General features: G+C 60.8%; 1 protein-coding gene across 1 annotated transcript; it reads left to right on the forward strand.

Annotated features, from left to right (window-relative positions):
• Window positions 1–18700: 18700 nt before the first annotated feature.
• On the forward strand, window positions 18701–21377 carry ANKRD33 (ankyrin repeat domain 33). The gene is made up of 4 exons (XM_086768842.1): window positions 18701–19024; window positions 19297–19426; window positions 20142–20282; window positions 20399–21377. The coding sequence occupies exons 1-4, from the start codon at window positions 18716–18718 to the stop codon at window positions 21175–21177; spliced, it is 1359 nt and encodes a 452-aa protein (XP_086624968.1). The 5' UTR covers window positions 18701–18715; the 3' UTR covers window positions 21178–21377.
• The last annotated feature ends 1061 nt before the right edge of the window (window positions 21378–22438 follow it).

Here is a 22438-nt window from a genome sequence, read left to right on the forward strand (position 1 = left end):
CGAAGGGCACCCGTGGCGAGGGGCACCCAGGACCCATCGGCTGCGCGTCCCACGGTGCAGGGGCGGCCGGCTCGGACGTCTCCCCCCCGCTCCTCGTGCCGCAGCCATCTCCCAGTTCCTTCCCAAGCCGCTTCTGGCAAACTGGGAAGCAGGGAGGAGCTGGGACTCTGCCCGGGGAGACGTTGCATCACAGCGCTCATTAAAAATCTTCCCAGGCCCCCAACTCCCTCGTTCAGGCAGACAACCATCGATCTACAAATTATTTTAAAGCACCACGCCAGAGCGGAAGGTTGATTTATGCCTTACAAGGCTCAAGCTATTTTCATTTGTCTGATTTATTAACGTTACACAAAATTACAGAGAGCTGCTCATTTATTGGCGGCGGGGCTGCTGGATCCTCGCTGCTCCTGCTCTCTCCCGGGATTCGGGGATACCTGCTCCCGGGGAGAAGATGCAAAGCCCACCGGCTCCTGACAGGGATGAGGGCTCTGCTCACGTGCTTTTGGAAAGCAAAGTCCTTCCGCTTCCAGAAATGGCAGTTGGCCTTTTGGAAATGGGTCTGCTGTTCAGAAAGAGCTTGCACTGCGTTTCTGGAGGAGACGGTGCTTGTAAACGAGCGGAAACTGGGGAAGGAGCTCGCGGGACAAGCCCGACTCTCCCTGAATTGTCACATGTGAAATATCTGAGCGGCACCGTCCCCGCGCCAGCACGGGTGAAGCCTCTGGTTTCAGTGAGGGCAGCGGAGGGGGCCCGGGACCCCCCCCAGCCTCTGCTGAGAGCACAAAAGGAGTTTAACAGCTTCATCTCCCACATCTGGTTGTGCTTAAAATCCGTGTAGCTAACAGGGCTTTTTTCCAGGCCAGAGCAAGCAGAAGGCCGGAGCCGGGGGCTGCGCTGCTGGCGGCGGGGGAGCGTCCTCCATCCTGAGCATCCCCGCTCCCGTTTGCCGTTAAACCCGGCTCCTCTCCGGCGAGAGGTGAAGCTGCCTCAGTTCCCTTCCCTTTCTCCACGGAGGGGAAGAAATAACCGCAGGCCAGCTGCTTGGCTCCCACGGAGGTTCAAGATCTCCAGTCCCCACTTCGCGGAAGGGGAGCAGCACGACGGGCGAGCCGTGCGCTCCAGAGCATCGCCCACGGCGCGGGGACCCCATCCGCACGCAGCCGTGCGAAGACGGAGAAGGCAGAGGGTCCCTCAGCGGCTTTATTTACTTCGAGCGGTTCCTAGGGATAAACACGGCAGCTGGAGGACGCCGGCCCAAGCCGAGGAGGGTCCTCACAGGCTTGTCTCCGCTGCGAGGCGGCGGAGGGGAGCAGGGAGAGGACTTCCCGGAGCTCTTTGTTTAGTCCATTCGTGTAAGGAAAATCATAATTCAGCCCTACGATCTTACCCCGGGGCAAGCATGTCCCCTTAATTAAAAAAAAAAAAAAATCTCATGATTATGAGAACGATTTGGGGATGGACCCAACCAAGCGGCCGCTGCCACCGGGCTCAGCGCTGTCACTGCCGGTGACACCGCGCTGCCGGCAGCGGCCGGGGGTCCGGCCGCGGGGTTTAATCCCCCCGAACGCCCAATTTAGCAACGGCGGCTGCAGAACTGGGCCGCGCTCTGCACGCACAAAGGGAAAAGATTTATCTTGAGAGGCTAAATCCACTTAGAGGAGCTTTAGGGGCCGTAAATTGATTGCTCAGGGGACACCACTACGGCAACAGGAAACAGCTCCATATTTACGGAGGTTTCTGTGTTTTTTCTGCGTCACGAACCGCCCGCTCGCCAAGCAGGGTTTGAAACCGCAGTCAAAGCCCACGGTCGCGGGGTGGGATTACGAGGAGGCGGCTGGACCCTCTGCGAAGGGGGATCCGACATCCCCGCAGCCAGAGCGTCCCCCGGCCCCCCTGCCAACAGCTGCCGGAGTTTCGGGTCAAGCCAAGAAACAAAACCCTCATCAGAGGAAAATCCCCGCTCTCCCGGCAGCTCGCTGCGTCCCAGGACCGCTTCCAGGAGCCACGCGTTCCGCGGTCGCTGCTCCGGCAGCGTCGGGTGCTTGGAAGTAGGAAGCGGGAGTGCGGAACCAAGATGCAGCAAAGCTGCACCAGGCACCGGGAAGTGACGCTCAGAATCAACCCTGCCCGTGAAGAGCTGCATCCTAACCGAGAACGGCAGAGGAAAACAGCAAAAACCAAGCAAATCTGACTTTTTCTGCTCCTGTCATCTGTCTGACTCCTGTCTTCTTTCTACTGCTGTTCTTTATTTTCAGCCAACGCATCTGAAGCGAGAGACAGAGAGAGTTTCTCCCGAAGGATGTGGTCCCACATAGCTGCCGGGCAGGACTCGGCAGGACGGGGCTTCCCTCCGGACTCCTGCAGCACAGGGAACGCCGGGAGCTCAAACGACAGTCGTGCATCCCCAGCGCAGTGTCACAATCCCACCCTGCCCCATTTTCCACCCCTTTGCAGAGTATAGAGTATCGTTAAGGGAAAAAAAAAAAATAAAAGGGGCACTAATTTCCCCTGCAGCAGTTTTTTTTTTCCAGGGGCCAGAAATTCCTCTGCACCAGTGGCCTCATTGCCAGCAAACATCAGCCGAGCATCTCCGGCTCCGCGTGTTAAACAGAGCGGAGCGACAGGAGCAACGGCTGCGTTTCGGGGGGGGCACGGCTGGGGCCGAGCGGAGGGAAGGGGGCTCGCAGCGCGTTCCTCCCCGCGGCGCGGGAGCGGGGTGCGAGCTGACGCTGAGTCTCAGAGGGGCGTAAGTTAAGCGTGGGCGTAAAGACGCGGAGAGCGGAGGCAGGAGAAGAGGACAGGACGCCGCAGCGTCGCGCGCGGAGGATAGAAAAGCCCTTGGAAAATGCTGCGAATCCCCGGAGCACCCTGCGCAACCTGCACCCAGCGCCTGGTGGGGCACCCTGCCCTCCGGGGTGGCAGTCGGGGGGGTTCCAAGCTAAGATAGGTATCGACATTTTGTAATGAAAGGCCAGTTTGCCCCTCGCGTTTAACCCAGGCGGTTTCTAAACGCTCGCAGCCCGCTTCCCCGCGCCAAGGCGAAGCCCCAACGGGAGCACAATGGAGTCTTGTTTCTGGTAACCCGAGATGCCTTCGTCCCAGCTCTTTAATTTTAGACTCCAACGCGCTCGCATTCCTCAGCACTACAATGGCAGATATTTATACTCTGGAATGCAGAGCCCTGCGCTCATTTAACAGGGCTGGGCAACCCAGGGCTGCTCTCCAAACCGGGCTTCCACGGAGATAAAATTGGACAGGGCAGAGCTTCGCGGGTTTACAAACCTTTGCGTTTGCTCACCGGCCCCCCTCGCGTCCCCGTAAAAGTTAAACGATGCTCCCCGTGAAGGCACTGGCCGCCTCACCGGGCAGATGGATGAGCCAGCCGCGTTGGACGGGAGAGGGTGGCACGGCCGCGGCCGGTTGCTGCCTGCGGAACAGGCTCCTGTCTCTAACCGGGGGCCGCACGGGGAGGTTTAAAACACCTTTTGGGGTCTTAAACGTCTTTTGGACAACAGCAGAGCATGAGGGGCTGGCAGAGGCTGTTTCAGCTCATGACACTGGACCTCTTGCTCAAGCTGATGTGATTGTGGAGGGTCCTGAGTCCCAGGTCTGCTGCAACGGCAAAAAAATCTCTTTTACAACCCTCAGCACGACGTGACTCTCCTAGCAAGCATTTCCCACTCTCGCCCTTGGGAAGGACCTTCTGGCTGGGCCACAGCAGCAGCTCGAGCTGCTCCAAAGGGGTCACCTCCCTTTGGCTCACCAGGGCAGGTGGGATCTCAAAATGGTCCTCCCGATGGCCTTGAACGTCTCGGGAAATGAGGGAAGTGTCATTGTGGTCTCCTCAACGCGGTTGACGCATCTGGAGCTTCTACAGGACCCTCACAGCAGCTTCAGCTTTGCTGTGCCTCCGTTCTCCCCACCAATAAAGACAGGGATGAAGCTTTCAGTGGGTGCCGGTGCACTGGTGGACATCCCTGCCTGGAGGCCCATCCCTGAAGAAGGATGCTGTAGGACGGTGACAGCAAACCCCAAGGGAGCACCCAATGATCTCTGTTTCCGAGCCGCGGAGGCGGGCGCCGCACAGCGTTACCCACTCGTGCGTGGAGGAAGCCACGCCGACGCCTGCGAAGTGGTCCCAACTTCACCGGGTCTGGGGGACGGCAGCTAATTGAGAGAGGAGCAGTATTAGCAGATAAGGGAAGAGGTCAGCGCTGCAAAGCTAAATCCTTGACCTGTTATTTAAAAGGTCAGGCAGAGTTCAATAGACTACTCCAGGTCAATTCACTCAATTAAAATATTAAAAGTTCGAGGCAGGAGCACGGAGATGGAGGTTATTCCCCTCTCCTCCTCGCAGGGGGAGAGAGATTAGGGATTATTGTCGAGGGGTCCTGGTGGGCGAGGGGACATGCAGTGAGAGGCAAGGAGCAGAGATGTGCTCCCAAGTTGGACAGTTGCAAAACAAAATCTCTGGCCACATCCAGTGCTACGGAACCCGGCGTGTACCGGAGCTGGCCCCAGCCCCTGTAGATGACATTAAGGATAAGAGAGGTGAATCCGTGAAACCGCGTGTCCTCGGCGTTACGCTGCTGGGAGGCAGCAGCCACCTCCAGCCGACGCGTCCCGCCACCAGCCCTCGGGATAGGAAGACCCCGCTCCCATCCCTGCGGCTGCTCGGCGCTGCTGAAGAAACCCCATCCCAGCCAGGGTTCTGCTCGATACCCGCTCCGGCTGAAAGAGGGCTGGGATTTGGGCTGGGCTGGCACAAAATTGGTGGGAAAGGAGATGGGGAGGTGGTTCTGCTTCTGACGCGAAGGGCCTGTGCTGCCTACGCGCATGGCGCTGCCGCGGACGAGTGTCGGCTGGAGAGCGGCTGTGCCCGGCTGCGTCGGTGACCGAGAGGAGAAGGATTCCCGGGAGCTACGGGTTCACGTTCTGTCCCTCCATGGGTTTTGGGGCTTTTCCACCAAAGGTGGCCAGGATGCTTGGCCGCGGCACAGCCGGAGCACGCAGCAGGCGTCCAGGCTCCCCGGCGCTCTACGTAACCCACTCACAGCCGCATCAAAAGCACTTCTGGCCCCCTCCCCTCACCCACAGCCTCCTCCATCCTTGTTGTGGAGTAACCAAACGGAGAGGGATGCACACAGACACATCAGCAATTAATCTAATTGCGTTTAATAGAAAGAAGGGAAGAGCTGGCTCTCGGAGCAGAGACGTGGACCCCCAGACCCCCATGGTGGCGAAGGCTGGGGGCACGACGGGGTGCTCCTGCCCTTACTGCTCCTTGCACAAGGGACTGGGGAGCAATTTAGACCCCAGTGCTGCTGGGATTGTCCAGAGCACGGAAATAGCATCTTTAAAATCGCAACTCCCTTCTCCATCCCTGTCACAGACGAGTCTTCTCCATTCGGAGCAGGGTCGTGAGAACAGCACCCACCAGCTGCCCGCGAAGCTCAGGGACCAAGCAGCACGGCAGGGATGCCGTCCCCAAGACCTGGCCTCTCTTTCCACAAATATTTCAGGATAAGCTGTGATTCTTCTTCCTTCTGCCCCAGTACCCCCTCAGCTCCAAGCCTGGCTGGCAGGAACATGTGGTCTTCTCAGCAACCAGGCTGTGGTCCCAGCCAAGCTGTCAGCCCCATCAGAAAAGCCAGTGCTGCTGCTGGTGGAAAATTGGCCAGATCTCATCAGTCAGATGGAAGAAAGCCGTGTCCTGCCTCGGCTGGAGTGATGCCACCCACGGTTTGAGTCCGTGATGTCCCGTGGGAGCCACTGGAGAGAAGCAAAGGCTCTGTCCGTAGTGGCTAAACAAGGGTTGCTCCTCTCCAAGTGGGCCTTGCGCCAAGCGAGCACACTTCGTAAGAATAAATAAAAGCTTTCAGCAAAATTAGCAACAGAAGGAATAGATAAACACTAAGGAGATATTGACTTCTGTTGAGGTGAACGTCAAGATTTATTGACCTGGGGAGGTAAATATTGACCAAGGCAAAGCTAAGGTCAATGATTAACTCAAGGGATGATAAATCAACGCACAATGAAACATGAACTCTGGGTGGGCGTCATAACACACATTTCGAATGTCTCCTTTGAGGAACCTCTTGACTTTCTGCAAGACTTGTAGTTAGGTAGCAGGACTTCAAACACATTGTGGATGTGCCTACTGTTCTCCAGAAACCAGGAAAGAAGAACAGTATTTTGATGAAGAAAGACCTAAGTCTGAAGATTCTACAGCTCTGGGCCTCAAAATTGGTTCAGTTTTGGAAGAAGAAAGTCTAGGGTGGATTTGTAGCAGTACAGAAGTTGCTTGAATTTAGGGCAAAGAACCAATTTTATGAGTATTTCAAGGCTTACGCAAGTCTGTATTTGGTCATTCTCACTCATGAACCCAGTGAGATGAAGCTTTTCTTCTGAGTGGAGGCTGTGGTGGAGGCAGAACGGGGCTGAGGAGGCGACGGCTGCTCCCACAGCCGGGACGGTGGCATTTACTGTCCAACACGGTTTGATACCAGCTCCTCAAACTGAAGCGAGCAGAGGGAGGAGAAGCCGCAGGTCTGCTCCAGGTGGCAGGAACACCCGTATTTCGAAAGGCAGATGCTGGATTTCAGACCTCTTCCATCTGCAGGGCAACGAAGGCGAGTGGGGTCAAAAGCCTGTTCATAGGAACGTGCGGAGGCTGGGGGAGGAACGCGTCAGGCAGGTCGGCCGGCACGGAGCAGCCATGCCCCAGCGGCTCCATCGCTTCCTTGCATGCCCAAGGTTTCTCGTCCATCCAGCCGCATCCTGACTCTGTGGCCGGTTTGACTTCTCCTCTCCCCGATACCTGGGGGACACAAGATGAGCTTCTCGCCCTCCCCTGCGCGGTAAAATCTGGGCGACCGCGGCGCACGCAGCTGCTCTCTCCCGTCCCCAAGCTAGTTTTCATGCTTGGTTGAGTGCGGCACCTGGATCTACTTTTCCCACAACAAGCCCCTGCAAGCAGCTGCCTCCTAAAAATCTCTTCACTATTCTTTTCCCCTCCCTGCTCCGGACGCTGCTGCTGGTGCCGTGGCTCACCGCAGCCCAGGAGCCGGCACCTCGAGCGGCCGTGGCACCGGACGGGAGCACAGAGCCACATTCTGCCCCCTCCCATGGCTCTGCTCAGACAGATGAGGCCAAAGCTCACCGTAATGTGGCTGTGGCACAGCCGGTCCCCAGCATCGTTAGTTCTCCAGCGAATCCGTGCTGGCGGCAGGGAGGTGCCACGTTCCCGGCCGGCAGCTCGGCTCCGACACCAAAGGGAAACGCTGATGGCAGCGGGGCTGACGCTTGACGGAAAACAGAGCAAGATCTCCGTTGTCAAGAGCTTTTCTCACTCCGGTTGCAGTGCCCTGCACCCTGGCTGACCTCGATGTGTACGAGAATAAATTAGTTAAGATAGAAGAAACACCCTCGTTAAGCTCTTCAGTGTGAAACTGCGGCACGGGGGTCGTGCCGGGGCAGGGGGCTCCCGGACCGACACCGGTGGATGGTGGTACCCAACGTCAACCCCCGGCTGATGGTCCAGAGATGGGGAGATGGAGATCTCCACCAGCACGTAGAGCATCCCTAATGAAACGCTAAGCGCTGCCCAGCTCAACTTCCAAACACTCTTTTCGTGGGAAATCGCTAATAAGCTAATCCTGGTGCCGCATCTTTCTCCGCAGAGCCTGACTGCAGCAGGGCTGGGAGGAGGGAGATATTCCCCAAACGCAAGAGAGCCCGGGCAGCGCAGCCTGGCCCCTGCCCGCTTCCCGGTTCCCCACGCGTGCAGCCGGGTCCCCGGGGAGCGCGGGGACGGGGCCGAGCAATCTGGCAGTAATTAGGCAGGGAAAGTCAAAACCCTGCTGGGTTGCTTCAGCCATCAATGTGTCACAGCTCAGAAGGGAGGTACTCGGAACGCCAAATTCAGATGTCACCAGCAATAACCTGACAGACGTACAAGGGGCGAGAGGCCCGGGGATGGCACCGGCGTCACCACCCGTGCCCTGGCTGCTCCCCAAAAAAAAAAGGGGGAAAAAGAGGAAACGGGAACAGAGAGCTGGAGTGTCGGAGGGCGGGCGGCACGGGGCGGCCTCGCAGCGAGGGACAGCCCGGACGCTCTCCTCCCAGCTCCTCACGCCGTAAAAAGGGGCTGAAAAGCTTCACGGCCATGGATGACGGCGGGTATCAGGCATTTAACCAGAGCCAGGGCAGCGCCCAGCAACCCCAAACCCATCCCGAGCCGCCGCCACGGAAGGCCCCGCGTGCCCGCGCGTGGAGTCTCCTCTCCCGGTGAAGCCGCCGGTGCCGGCGCTCGTTGAGGGCGTTGTTAGAAAGGCGAGGGTGAGGAATGGAAGTGGTTTGACCTTGGAGAGAGGAGCTTGGCTGTCATCCCTCCCCTTCCCCCCGCGCCGTAACGAGGGGCTTTGCAATCTGTCAGCGCTCCTGCCGCGCCAGCAGAAAGCCCTTTTTATCCAAGTAATTAATTTAAAAGCGATTAAATAATTTCAGAACGACGCGTGCGGACGTCTGGAGGTGAGCGGCGTGGCAGGAGAGCCCCAGGCGGGGCACAAACCCCCTCGGGACGCTCCAACCCACCCGCGAAGGGCGCAAACCCTGACGGGACAGGGCAGATCGCTCGGTCCGTACGGCAGCTGTAGTGCCCGGGCGGGGGGGGATCAGGTGCCCGGGAAGCTCTGGTTTCCCATCTGCACCCCAAAATCAAGCGCAGAGGCTGCTTTCACCTTGCGCAAACCTTGCGAACCGTCCCCCCAGGGCCATCCCCGCGGCGCTGGGGCTGGGTGAAGGGGTCTCCCCTCCAGACCTGGGGAGAGCGTGGAGGGTCCGCATTGTTTTTTTGTTGTTTTTTTTTTTTTCCGCGTTCATAAATCACCGCTCTTTGTGGCCCCTTCCCCCGGCACCGCACAATTCGGGTTGAGGTTATAAATAGGATCCCGGGCTCTTTCAGGTTGATAAAGGCCGAGGGGGGTGGAGCAGCAGGGAGGCGTCACGACTACATAACACTTTCATTGCCCTGTCAAAATAAAGAATACCGGCGCTGCCGACCCCTTTTGCCGCGGCATATATCAGCCAGGCTTCTGACACCACGTTTCAGGCCAAAACAAGGATTTTTTTAAAAATAAAAAACCCCACAACAACCTCCTCCCCCAGTTTCTCACCGGGGCAGGGACGTTGGTTGCCCAGCCCCGCAGCCGGTAGCCCGGTTGCCGCCGGACTTTGACGGGGAGCTCGGCTTCGTGCTGGTCGTGCCCGGAGCACGCGCCCGCCGTGTGCCGCGTGGCGTCGGGATGGAGATGCTGGAGCTGCAGGAGCACAGCCAAAGCTCCATCTCCGGGCGGTGGAGGGGGCAGAAGCTCCCCCCCGGGGAGGATGTGGTGGTAGCAGGAGGAGGATGCTGCGATTTTGGGGAGGATGTGACGGAGCTGCCATCCCGCCGGCAGCCGCGGTGCAAGCGCCGTCCCCGCGGGAGCACCCGCAGCTGGAAAGGTTTAAAACGGAGCCCCCTGCCCCACCAGGGTCTCAGGGTGAATTTTGCTTTTGGGAAGACTCAGACCCACAGCAACCTCCCCGTATCAAGCACCCCTCCGAAATACCGCCTGCATCCCTCGCAGCTCCATCACACGAGCGTTCTCGTCACGGACTGCGACCAGACCGCGCTCAGATCTCGTCCCCAAACGTCCCAGGACGCTGGGACGTACCCACCCCTCTGCAGACACCCCGGGCCAGCCCGGCAGCAGCAGCACCCGCTGCGGGGACGGGGACAGGGACTGACCCGTGAAGGTGACGGAGGAGGTGACCTGGGCCGGGGGGCTCTGTGCTCCGTCCTCGGGCGACAAGCGATAATCAGAGAGATTTACACCGGGGAAAGGGCGGGGGGGACTGCAGGGAGGTTGGGAGGGTGTTTGTGGGCAGGTGGGGTGGGTCTTGGCCTGACTTCTCCGTGAAACGGAAAGCAGGGAGCTCTGGGCTGCTCCTCAGGGAGGACGCTGTGTCGCGTTCCCTTCGGCTGTTACGCCATTTAAGTTACAAAACTAGGGGCTGGGGAGAGAAAAAAAAAAAAATTAAATGCCTGAGATCACCCCCAAGGAGCCCAGAGTATTCTGGCCTGCAAGGGGCAGTTAACAGCAACGCGGCCAGGCCAGGCCGCGACGGGGGAGCCCCGGCCAGGCAGGCAGAGACCTGAGGGTCCCCGGGGCCACAGTGGTCCCGGCGCAGGGTTTGGCCCCGGCGCAGGGTTTGGCCCCGGCAGACGCAGGATCAGCACCTGGGAAGCCTCCAGTTCTGCCGGGAGCGTCGTGCCCGACCCGAGCGGTGCCATCGCTGCGGCGGCAACGTCCCCCTCCGGGCCCTGGACCCCCGTTCCCAGATACAACGAGCCCCTTTAACGAGGGCAGGGAGGTTATCCCCAGCGAACCCCCGGCCAAGCCCGGGGACAAATCTGACACAGATCTGCCTTTAACAGCTCCAGTGATAAAAATGCCAGTTTATTGGAAACACATGGAGTATTTATAGGGGACATCAAAGCGGGAAGGAGGTTTACATAGCAACAGGCCAGATTAAGGAGAAGGCATCTGCTTTTTCGGCAGCCATGGGGCTCTCGGGAGGCACAATAAATTGGCGGCACACTGGCCCTTTCATTCCCTCCTTTGGGGAAAGCAAAGGTTGGCAAAACAAAATATAACCACATGCCTGGCCATGTAAAACACGACAGGAATGGGAGCGTCGGGTTACGGGCTGCGCGGCTGCACCCCGACGCGCACGCGGGGCTCGCGGGGGAGGCGAGCGGGGATAAATAGCCGCGGTTGTCCGGTATCGCAGCCCTGGACGGCGCCGTGGCTCCGGTTCAGCTTTATCTGCCCCTCGCGTCCTCCACCCCGCGCTGAGGACGGCACCCAGCGTCTCCCAGCACGGCTGCTCCCGCACGGTGATGCTGAAGGAGACCCCGGCTGCAGAGTTTTCCTCGAAATGCAGTTTATGCTGAAGGAAAAAGAAACCTTTGCCCTGCCCAAAGCGCACCGTAAGGAGCTGTTTCTGGGTTTACCTGATCCCATGGGATGAGAAGCAGCACCCAAGCAGGGGGACGAGGTGGCATCGAGCATCTGCCGAGTGCAGGCAGAGCCCCATCCCCGCTCCCCTCGCGGCTTCGTTCCTCGGTTTCCCCAGGGATGAAGCAGGTCCCCCCGTACGCCTGGCACCCACAGGGCCGGGATCACCGGGAAGCGATGCTCCGAGGGCCACGTGCTGCGACGCTGTGCGGTCGGCAGCGGGAAGGAGCGGAGGGTGCCAGGCCCGATCCTGCGCCAAGGAAAGGCACCGGGTGGTCCCGGGCGCGTTGTGCTGGGGCGGGTTTTGTTTCAGATCGACAGCCTGAACTTGGCTGGCCCAGGGCTCACCCACCGGCGCTGCCGGGTTCCCATGCCGCAGTGCCTTGTGTTAATTAACCTTCCAAACACTCCCATAATATTTTGCCAAATCTAATAAGGCAGCGCCAGCCGAGGAGCTGTGGGAGGGAGCGGCAACGCCTGGGGTCCAGGGTGGTTCCCCGTGGCTCCGCTTTTCTGCTGCCCAACCTCCCCTCCCCGCACAGACTCATCACCCTCACTCCTGTGATGAGCTGCCAACCTCAGCCCGCCCGGTGCTGCTCGCTGTGCACAGCCCTCTCTGTCGGCAGGAGCTCCCCCCGTGTCACCCCAAGCTCAAAAACACCTAGAAAAAGGGTAAGACCCTCTTTTCCACCCCGGAACCAGCCCCTGCCTGCTTCCTCCGGAGCAGCAGCCTCCCACCCATCCGCGGGTGCTCTGGGGCAGAAACGAGAACGGAAGCACAACCGCATCCTCCTGCCGCAGTCGGGATACGGGCGGCAGCGCCGTGCCCCCGGGCGTCCTCGGAAAGGGTTAACCCACCCCGCGTGTGCGGGACACTGGGTGTTCACATCTGAGGGGGGCCTGGGGAAAGATGATAAATAGCTGGGGACGTCCTCTCCCCTCCACCAGCACCAGCGGAGCCCAGCTGGGGAGCGGCGTTCCCCACCTCCTATCCATCATTTTCAGCTGCCCTTGTCACGTCTTGTAAATCACCAAACCCCACTCCGTCCTCCGTCCCTCCTGTGCGTCCCTTCCCCGGGCTCTGGGCATCCCACCCTTCCCGTCCACGCAGCGACGCTCCGGGCGGACGCGGCTCCCATCACCGCGCTCTCCTGTTTCTATTTATTGCCCGCGTGATCAGATAACTCGACATTTATTTATGTAGCCAGGGACCCGGCTCCTCTTCCAGCTCTCCGCGCTGGGCCGTCCCGGAGCAGTTTCTGGGTTTCCTCTGGCCCCTGTTTCTCCCGGGGCTCCAAAAGCAGGAGACCCCGGCGTTGCTGGGCTCAGTACCTTGGAGGTGGGGGAGTTTTTGAGTGGTTTTTTTCTCGGCCACAGGAGCTGTTTTTGCCCAGAGCAGAGGAACACATGGAGCCACTGGAAAACCCTGCGGGAGCAGCAGCAGCTGCATTTGGCAGGGAGGAACCCGGCGTGAGGAAGAGGAGGGGTACGCAGGGATGGCCGTGCACGCTCGTGCTGCTAGGAGATATCCAAGAGCTGCTTGAGGGAGGACGTTTTACGAATACGGGGAAATACCTGCGAGTCACCCAGCCGTTCTCCTGGCCACATGAATTAAACCAAAAATCAGTTCCTTCGCTGGCGGTCACCACCAGCCCACGGGACCTCCCCTCCTGCACGCAGGCTCATTCCTGGGCTTTTTTTTTGCAGCCCACGACACAACGCATCCTCCCGGATCACGGTTTCAAGAGATATCCTGGCTATGGGGTGAATCCCGAATATCCCCGCTCCTGCACGGAGACACGTGTGACTGTGAAGCCACCGCCGCGCGACGTCGCCTTGACGGAAGCCCCGGACCTCGCTCTTGGTTAAGAGCCATTTTTACGGAGATTTGGGAAGGCTGAGGGATACAGCGACAGCCAAGAAGACAGGCTGGAAAAAAAACCCAGGCAGAGGCAGGGACGTCTGCTGGGGACGGGGACACCGGCCGCTGGATGCGGTGGCCTTTACCTGCCAGGCAATTCCTTATTGTCCGGGCTCCCGCTGCCTCGTAAAGGGCCTGATGGATAACGCTCGTCACGAAGGCGAGAGAGCGATGCCGTCACCTCGCCTCCCTCCGCGCGCCGCGATCCATCTTCTTTATAGCGAGTACCCGGAGCCAGCACCATCTGCGGCACCAGAAACACAATTACCGGGGGTGGGGGGAGCCCCTCTCCTTCCAAATTTCATAGAGGCCTGGCAAAGCAACCCTAAATTACTCCTTGCACACCAGGGACCTCGTGCGGCACCGTCTCTCTTTAGGTGTAATTACAGGCGGGGAATTAGCAAGTCTGATTTTCTCCCCCTTCTTCTGTGCTGGCCCTGGCGCTTCCCCCCACTGCAAAAAAAAAAAAAATAGGGGGGAGAAATTGAAATTGATCTCCCTCTCCAGAGCTGGCCAGCTGTAATTTAATCAGAAAAGCCTCTCTCTTGGCATTTATTTATTTTTTTTAACCCCGGGGTCCTAAATTAAAAAGGCCAGTGGTGGGGCGGGAACGGGAGCGGCCGTGGCCGGAGCCCCGGCTGCAGTTTTGGGGAGTCGCGGCAGCTGCCGAAGAGCCCTCGCCAGCCCCTGCGTGTGGAGGCTGGCGGGGGCTTTGCCGACGGGTGACCGGCAGCGCCGAGGAGCCGTCGCCAGCCGCACGCGGGGCTGGCGTGATAACCTGGTCCCCAGGGCCCAATCCTGCACCCCGCTCCCTGCCGACACCCTCGATCCCGCGGTTCCTCGCTTGTTCGGGTTTGGGGCTGTTGGTCTCGGGCTGGGCTTCCCAAAACGAAGGCAAACGGCAGAACTGTGAGGCACAAGCCTCGTAAAAACCCTTTGGCCTGATGCTGCTGTTACGGGAGTAGAAATCAGGCAGAAATTCCTTGTGACAAACGTGCCCAGGTCCTTAATTGCCTTTTCAGGCGGCGAAGCCGGGCTGTGCCAGCACTGGTTCCTCTGCCTGCGCCGATTTTGTGAAAGTCTGTTTTAAATAAGGGAAGAAAATCCAGATTTCTGTTGGATTTTGTATTTTTTTTACTGCCAAAGATAGCTTTTCCTCGCAGCCCTTGTCAGCCCGCGTGCCGCAGCCCTGCCTGCTCGCTCTGGGTCGGGAGGCAGGAGATAACACCCCTGCCAGAGCCGCCCGCCCGCGGCCCCCGATAAAGCGGTTTATGGTCTTAACGTGTATTCAAGGTAAATCCCAGCGAAATCCCCCGGTTTTGAGCACGTGCTGGAGCGGGCAGGCATGCTGCTTCGCCGCTCAGGGCGTGTCCCCTGCAGGGATGTCCTGGCCTGGTACCCAGGCAGGCAGAAGACAAGGGGTTATTGTCCCCGCCGCCCCGAGCCCCGCGGGCCGCGGCTCCCCGAGATGCTCAGTCGAGTGTGACGGATCCACGGGCTGCTTTGTCCTCGCCGGTGGCCGGGGGTGACATTCCTCGGCACAGCAGGACCCGCCGCGGCAGGCAATCCCTCCTGTGCGGCGTTTTGGGGAAGGAAAAGGGATGCAGGCAGCAGCGGAGGCGGATGGTTCGCTCTCCGGCCACGTGGCCGATAGGAAAAGCAGAGGATGGGATTTTGCACCACGGTGTAGAAACCCTGGGATCACACTTTGTGTGTGGAACTCCACCACCGCCCCCGCCAAGCCCCAGCAAATTCCCACTGGCCCCAGGCTTCGCTGCATCTGCGGGAAGCGCGGCGCTCACGGGCACGACCGCGCGACGGCGGTGGCGTAAATCACGGCTTGACCCCCGGTTTGCACCGGCTGCCGGCCCTCTGCAAAGGGTTGGCCTCGGCATCTCGCACGGTGACACCCGCCGGTGATTTACGAGCGGGTTGGGAGCGGGGCTGTGACACGCCAGGCACCTCCTCACCCTCCGGCAGATGCCCGTGGTGGCACCCAGCCCTTTCTCTGCCGCTCTGCTCCTTGCCCCCGGCACCGCCCGAGCGCAGAGGCAGCGCGGATGCAGCCGCGTGGCAAAGGTTGTCACCGTCTCCTCGCAGCCTCTCCTGCGCGCGGGGACAGGGGCTGCACTCGGCCGTGACCCGGCCCTGACCGCGGCGAGCAGAGCCAGGGTTAGGAGAGCCCGTCCCCAGGTTTAAATCAACGCCCTCCACTTCCCTTCCGCGCTGAGTTATTGCGCCCTGGTTTTGTGATGGAGATGACCAGGCGGTGAGGGATGAGTGACCTGGGCCAGACCACCGGGCTTGGCGCTCCCAGCCGCACCCTGGGCGAGGGGTGAAAGATCAGGGCTGCCCCCAGCCCCTTCCCGGCCCCCCCACCTGCGTGGGTGCTTCTGAGCGTCGGCTGTGATTTAGTGCGCGCGGGTTCACCGCGAGAGCGGGTGATGCTCTGCTGCTACAGCAGCTGCTCGCAGCAGCGCGTCCCTGCAGCGAAGCAGCCGGCTCCGGTGCTCTGGGCAGGGACGTCCCTCTCCCCACGGCCGTTCACACGTGCCAGCTGAGTTCTTCATCTCGGAGCTGTGCCTCACCCCCTCCCTCTGCCCGGGATGTCCCGAAGGGACAGGTACCCAGGCAGTGGGGCTTGGGTATGTACGAGGAAGCCTGAGGGGATGCCATCAATTCTGGTGGGACGTTATGACATCTGGGAGGATGCTATGTCATCTGGATGGATGCTATGACATCTGGGGCGATACCATCACATCTGGGGGGATGCTATGAGATCTGGGAGGATGCTGTGGTGGCTGGGATGATGCCATCACATCTGGGAGGATGCTATCACACCTGGGAGGATGCTGTGAGATCTGGGAGGATGCTGTGGTGGCTGAGAGGATGCCATCACATCTGGGAGGATGCTATCACACCTGGGAGGATGCTGTGAGATCTGGGAGGATGCTGTGGTGGCTGGGAGGATGCCATCACATCTGGGAGGATGCCATCACATCTGGAAGGATGCTATGACATCTGGGGCAATACCATCACATCTAGGGGAATGCTATCACACCTGGGAGGATGCTGTGATGGTTGGGAGGATGCCATCACATCTGGGAGGATGCCATCACATCTGGAAGGATGCTATGAGATCTGGGGCGATACCATCACATCTAGGGGAATGCTATCACACCTGGGAGGATGCTGTGATGGTTGGGAGGATGCCATCACATCTGGGAGGATGCTATGACATCTATGTATGAAATTCTTTTTTTTAAAAAAAAAAAAAAAGAAGAAGAAGAGGCGCCGGGGATGCGCCGGGGGTGGGAGCGGCGGTGCGGCGGCGGCCCGCACCCAGCCTCCTCCCGCGGCCTCCGGCAGCCTCTTGTGGCAGCCGCGGGCTCTGCAGAGCCGCAGCACCGCCGGCAAAGGGCTCTGCCGGCCCCCCCCGGCCCCCCGGCCCGCGCCGCGGTGGGGAAACCCCCGTCCCCACCGGGGGAATCGGTAAACGCGGGGGGACGGGCGGGCTGAGCCCCCCTGGCACCCAAAACCTCGTCCTTACGCCACCGGCTCAGAGTCCCCCGCTCGCGGGAGGTGACGGATCGTGGCACGGAGCCCCCCGGTAACCCCTGCGCCCTAAATCTGCTCCCCCGAGGTCAGGGTGGCTGTGGGGCAGGAGGTGGCACACCGGGGTGACGCCGTGCCGGCCACCCTCCCGTGACAGAGGGCTCAGCCCCCGAGCGAGGGGCGATTTTTGGTGATGCCGTAAGGGATTCGGTGATGCCGTAAGGGATTTGGCGCTGCCGAGGTTGCCCCATGGCATCGGGGGCAGGCGCAGGGCCCAGCTCCGGCTCCGCAGCGAGATCCTCGTGTTCGGCAGCGGGATCCTCAGCTGGCGCTTCCCGGCAGGATGCGCCCGGCAGAGAGGAAACAGCTGGGATCCTTCAGCCGCTCCGTATTTTCATGTTCGAGGATGCACGCAAAGCGACCTTTGGGACTCTGCCTTAGCAGTTGCTTTAAATGGAGAAGGTGGCCTCCCACGATCTGCTTCGGGACCAAACTCGCGCTTTTTTTTGCCGTGAGAACAGTTGATCCGGGGACTCAAACTGCCCTTTCCCAGATCCCACAGGCCAGCTGGCCCCCGGACCTCAGAAAGCGTGTAAAAACCAACCAACCACCAAAAAAACCCCCCAAACCCAGCCCTTTAAAAGGTGAAGATCAGAGAGCAGCCAGGTTTCACGCGGAATTTGGGAAACCAGTTTTGGCAGCTCCTCGGCTGAGGCTGCCCTGAGGGGCGACGGCCGGAGGAGGCGGGGGGGCTGGAGGCACCTCTCAAGGGGGGGATTGCAGAGTTTATTGAATGCACCCGCATGACGACAGCTACCTGCACCCTTGGGCGAAGGGGCCGCTCCGCAGGTTTATCCGATCAGCAAATTCACCTCTGTATAAAGGGAGCTGGAAAGGGGGTTGGGGGGGTTTGGCTGAGCTGGTGGGGGCTGCTCAGGCAGCGGCATCTGACCAAGGTGAGACAGGTATAAAAATACCGCCCGGGGCTCCCGGCAGCTCCTCCGCGCAGGATGCTAAATCCTGCCCAAAGCGGCCCTGATCCTGCTCAGGATGGATGGAGCCATTTTAAGCAGCAGTTTAAATAAAGCTACCTCGGCCGGCTGAGCCCGCGCCAACGTGCAGGTTATCACAGCTCCGGCGCCCAAAGGCCACCTCGGACCCGGCGCAGAACCCTGCTCCTCGCCGCCCAGGGCAGGGGGGATTTTCCGCTCTCTCTCGCCAACTTTTCCTTCCCGCGCGGAGCCGTGATGCTGCCCAGCCGAAGGGGGGCCGGCGGGAAGCTCTGAGCAGCCCCAGGTAAGACCGAGGTGGGGCCAGAAGAGCGTCCCTCATCCCCAGAGCCCGCTTTGGGATTTCGGAGAGGAGTGGGTGAGTTTAACGGAGTTGCGAAGGCTTTCTTCCTTTCATGGCCCCAATCAGTTGATGGTCACCTTCTACTTAGAAGCAAACCACTTTAGTTTCTGCCGCCGGTCTGTCCCTGCCCTGGGGCTCCCGCACCAGTGCTGCGGGTTGTCCTGTGCCGTGGGGTTTAAGGGCTCCTGGGGAGCCGGGGGCTGCTCCAGCCTCTGCTCTCCTGCTGCTCGGAGCCAGATTTAACCCCCCTCTCTGCACGCTGCTCTTGTTCTGCTGCTTGGAAAGGTCTTCGCAGCAGCTTTGCCATTCACCGGTTACGTGGGGAGGGCTCAGACCCCGGCCGTGCGGCCTCGGGGGGATGGAGATGCGCCCATCCGGCTGCGTCCAGCGCCCCGGCTGGCATCCCTGCCGCCCCAGAGATATTCCCAATCTCCTCACCTGCCCGGGTTCAACACCGAGACTGTGGGACGTTTATCCCCCTTTCAAACTCCTGAGATGTCCCCTCATCTCCCTGCTGTGCCCCGGAGACGGCGCTGTGGGGGGGCTGCCCCCCACCGCGGGTTCTGTCGCACCGAGCCCCCAGCGCAAACATTTGCGCATGGCAAAGGGTGGAAAGTGGTCCCACGAACTGTGCCGGCGGCTGGGAGCCGGCTGAGGCTTCCCGGCGGGACGGGGGATGCCGGAGCCCGCGCGGTTCCCACGCCCGCTCTGTGTCCGCAGAGGGGAGTGAAGAGCCCGGAGTGCACCCGCGTCCCCCGGAGAGGCTCCCGGCCCCAGGCAGGGCTCGGGGCCAAGCTGGGCTCGCTCCTCCCGGCCGGGCCGGATGACAGATGCCTGCGGCGGAGGAGAACGTGCTGCAGCCCCCTCTTCCAGCCCCGATGCCTCCGACCCAGAGCTGCACTACGAGGAGGAGGAGGAGGAGGACGAAGATGAGTCGGAGCCCTCAGACACCAGCAGCATCTTGTCCGATGACTCCGTCTACCCTTGCTACGAGCTCTCCCTGGGGGCTGGCGGTGCCGGGGACCTCAGCCTCTACCAGTGCTGCGCCAGGAACGATGCCAAGCTGGTGCAGGAGAGGCTGGAGCACGGGGTGACCCGGAGCGAGGCCACGGAACTGGACATCAACGGGCGGGTGAGCGGCTGGGTGGGCACCCCGCGGGGCAGAAAGAGGTTTTCCCTGGAACAGGCAAATCCTGAGGGATGGTGGTTGCTAAAGCAGAGGAGGGCGAGCCCTGGGTGGAAGGGTGTCCCGGGACGGAGCCAATCCTTGGAGCAGAATCTCCTCTGTCCTTCCGTTCTGAGCCCGTCTGGTTTGGGCTGGGGCGGGGGGGAGAATTGGGGAGCACGGCAGCGGGGAGCGTGGCGTGGCGCCGGCCCCGGCGCTGAGAGCTGCCGCCTCTCCAGAACGGGCTGATGGTGGCCTGCTACAAGGGCTTCGTGGACATCGTGCCGCTGCTGCGGAAGTGCCCCTACATCAATGTCAACCAGCAGGACAAGGACGGGAACACGGCCCTCATGATGGCAGCCCAGGCAGGTAGGCACCGCGCTCGGCCTCGGCACGGGGCAGCCCCCCCGGGAAGTGACGTGACCCCCTGTTTTACCTCCAAAACCCTAAAATGAGCCGTTGTGAAAGGCGGGCATCCCGAGGGGTGCGACGCTCCCTGTCTTAGTTTATGGTTTGCACTGGTTTAAAACTGGATTATTTTTTTTTTACACAAAAATTGAGATTCCTACAGCAATGTTGTCTTGCTCCGCATCGAGCAGCGGAGCTGAGCCGGAGCTGGAGCTGGCCACGTGCTGCGGAAAAGCCTCGTGAGCCGCAGCGATTTACCTGCACGCAAAGTCAGAGCTGGCAAACGCCACACGTGGGGACCAAACCGCTGGTCACGAGGGTTTTCCTCGTCGCAGCAGAAAAGCCCAGCTCCCCCCGCTCTGACTGACCCTGGGGAAAAGCAGGAGGGTCTCAAACTGGGGGTGGCTCTTCATTCCCACTTTTTCCTCGGTGGAACTGATGATTTATTATTTTTGCATTTTTGGACTCTTTCCTGCATTTGGTGCGCCAGCGCTGCTCCCTGCACAGCCAAACCCTGAAAGAAAATAAACCCAAACCCTTTCAGTCCCCATCCCTCCGAGTTCCTGCATCTTTGTCCTCACGAGACGCAGCTGCGAAATACTTTCTCCAGCAGGCATCAGCAGTTGTCACTCGTTAACAGTCAAAACTCTAAGGCAGCTTCTCTCTGGCTGTTAAGGACACATCACCATCGTCAACTACCTCCTCAACTACTACCCCGCGCTCGAGGTGGACAAGCGGGACCCCCGGGGCCTGACGGCGCTGATGAAGGCCGCGGTGCAGGGGCGGCAGGACTGCGTGGCCGCCCTGCTCCTTGCCGGTGAGTCTCTCCCCAGGGATTTTCCAGGATTTTTTGGGAAGGGGTGGCATTGCCGCTGACTGCGCGCTCTGGGGTGGGACGCTGCGGTGATGCTCTTCGCATCCCGGTGTCTCTAGGTGCAGACCTGCAAGCGATGGATCTTGTCAAGGGGAAGACAGCCAGGGAGTGGGCAGCCTTCACCGGCCGCTTCGAGACAACGGTGCGGATCCGGAGCCTCCTGCAGCGCCCGCGGGCTGAGCAGTTCAGCACCCGCTACCGGCCCGAGTGGCCGGCACTGGCAGAGCTGGTGGCCAAAGCCCTGAGCCCCAAATCCAGAGGCAAGAGGCTGTCGGAGAAGATCCGATCCGTGTTCACCTTCAGCTTCCCCCACGACCCCGAGGAGGGCGGTGTGATGGACCACATGGTGAGGATGACCACCTCCCTCACCAGCCCCTTTGTGGCCACCGCTTGCCAAACTGTCTGCCCCGACAGCCCCCCCGAGGTGGGCAAGCGTAGGCTGTCTGTGCCAGAGATCCTCGGGCAGCACACGTCGGATCTGGATGCCGAGCCAGAATCCGCCTCATGCCCCGGTACCGCTGCGTCCTCTTGCAACGGCCAAGCCGTGTCAGAGATCCGGCTGCTGTCGCCGCGCCAGCCGGCCGGCGGCCTCCTGAGCTTCCTGCCCCTGTGGCTGCGGCGCATGAACAGCATCTTCCCCGGAGAGCCCATCCCCAAAATCAAAGTGTGCAAAACCTCCTCCCCGCCCGCCCCCTCGAGGGAGCGGAGGCGGCGCAGGGGGGACAAGGACCTGCTGCAGCCCCCCAAGTGGAGGTACAAGGAGCTGAAGGAGGAGAAGAAAGCAGCCAAGGAGGCAGAGAGCGCGGAGAAAAAGAAGAAAGAGAGGAAGAGACGCTAAGGCAGGGGGTGTCGGGGTGGGCGAGGTCCCAGCTGTCCCCCTGGACTTGCTCGAGGTTTTGGCACAGGGTGGCTCCCTTCCCCGGCGGGATGGTGATGCCTGAGGGAGAAGGATGCTGAGACACCCCAGCCCCCACGATCCCAGGTCCCTGACCCCCTGCCCGGCCCCTTGTCCCCTCCTGCCCCGGTCCGGCTCTGGTTGCGCTGGGCTCCGATGAGCTGAGACCCTGCCCTGGGCCGGGCTCTGTCTGCCAGGGAGCAGGTCTGTGGCAGAAGTGGCTCTTCTCTGATTTTTTTCTTTTTCTTTTTTTTTTTTTTTTCTTCCCTCTTTGATATTCCTGAGATCTTAGTATCGCAGTGTGTGGTGGAACGTGGCCGTGCAAATTAAAATGGAAGTGGTTGCCATATTAACAGGGTTTGTTTAATGAGTAAAGCCCGGGGCTGCCCGTTGGAACGGGGTGGGGGGGAACACTTCCCCCTCGCTGCCAGTGTCCCCCATCCACCCAGTCATCCTCTCAGCGACATCAACTTCCCCGCTTCTGCGAATTCCTGGGTTGCAGAGGGACAAACCGAGGCTCAGCCTGGGCCAGCATCTCCACGCTGCAGGAGGGTGAACAGGCGCTTCGGGGGCCGGGCACAGGCTGGAAACCAAACCTGGGGTGCTTGCGGGCTCCGCTGCTGCCTGACAGCCGCTTCCCGGGGGTGAGGCACAGAGCCCCCTTCTTTAGGGGGACAAAAGCCCCTGCTCTGCTCCTGCTCTGCGCTTTTAGGCTGAGGCTCTGCCTTTGGGGAGGCACTGGGAGGTCTGGGCTGAGTTGCGGGGAAGGATGCTCGGTGGGAGGGAGCTGCAGCCCCCCGCCGTCTGTTCCCCTCCAGCCCCCCGGCGTGCGGCTGCAGTCTGCCAGCTCCCGGCGGCGGCTCGGAGATGAGCTGGGGGGCGGACGGCGCGTGGAGCAGCCATCGCACGCACGTTGCTCCTGCCACGCACAGGGAAGGGAGAGCTGGGCTCCCGCCCGCCCCTCGTTGCCCCTCTGCCGCTGCGGGGACAGCTCGGTGAAAGCCCGAGGGACGGCCGGACGCGCCCGCGGCACCGTCCCACCACGGTCCGGGGATGCCCGTGCCCTTCTGCACACTACGAGCGCCCCGACGACGACGGGACGTCTCGCTTTGCCTTCGAGGGGGCGGCAGGAGGTTGCGGCAGGGCAGGGCCGGCGCGGGGCCTCGAGTCGCAGCTCTGACGGCGCTCAGCCCAGCGCCGAGGC

This window comes from Chlamydotis macqueenii, chromosome 29, assembly GCF_036417535.1.
Source record: "Chlamydotis macqueenii isolate bChlMac1 chromosome 29, bChlMac1.mat, whole genome shotgun sequence".
NCBI classification, from domain to species: Eukaryota; Metazoa; Chordata; class Aves; order Otidiformes; family Otididae; genus Chlamydotis; species Chlamydotis macqueenii.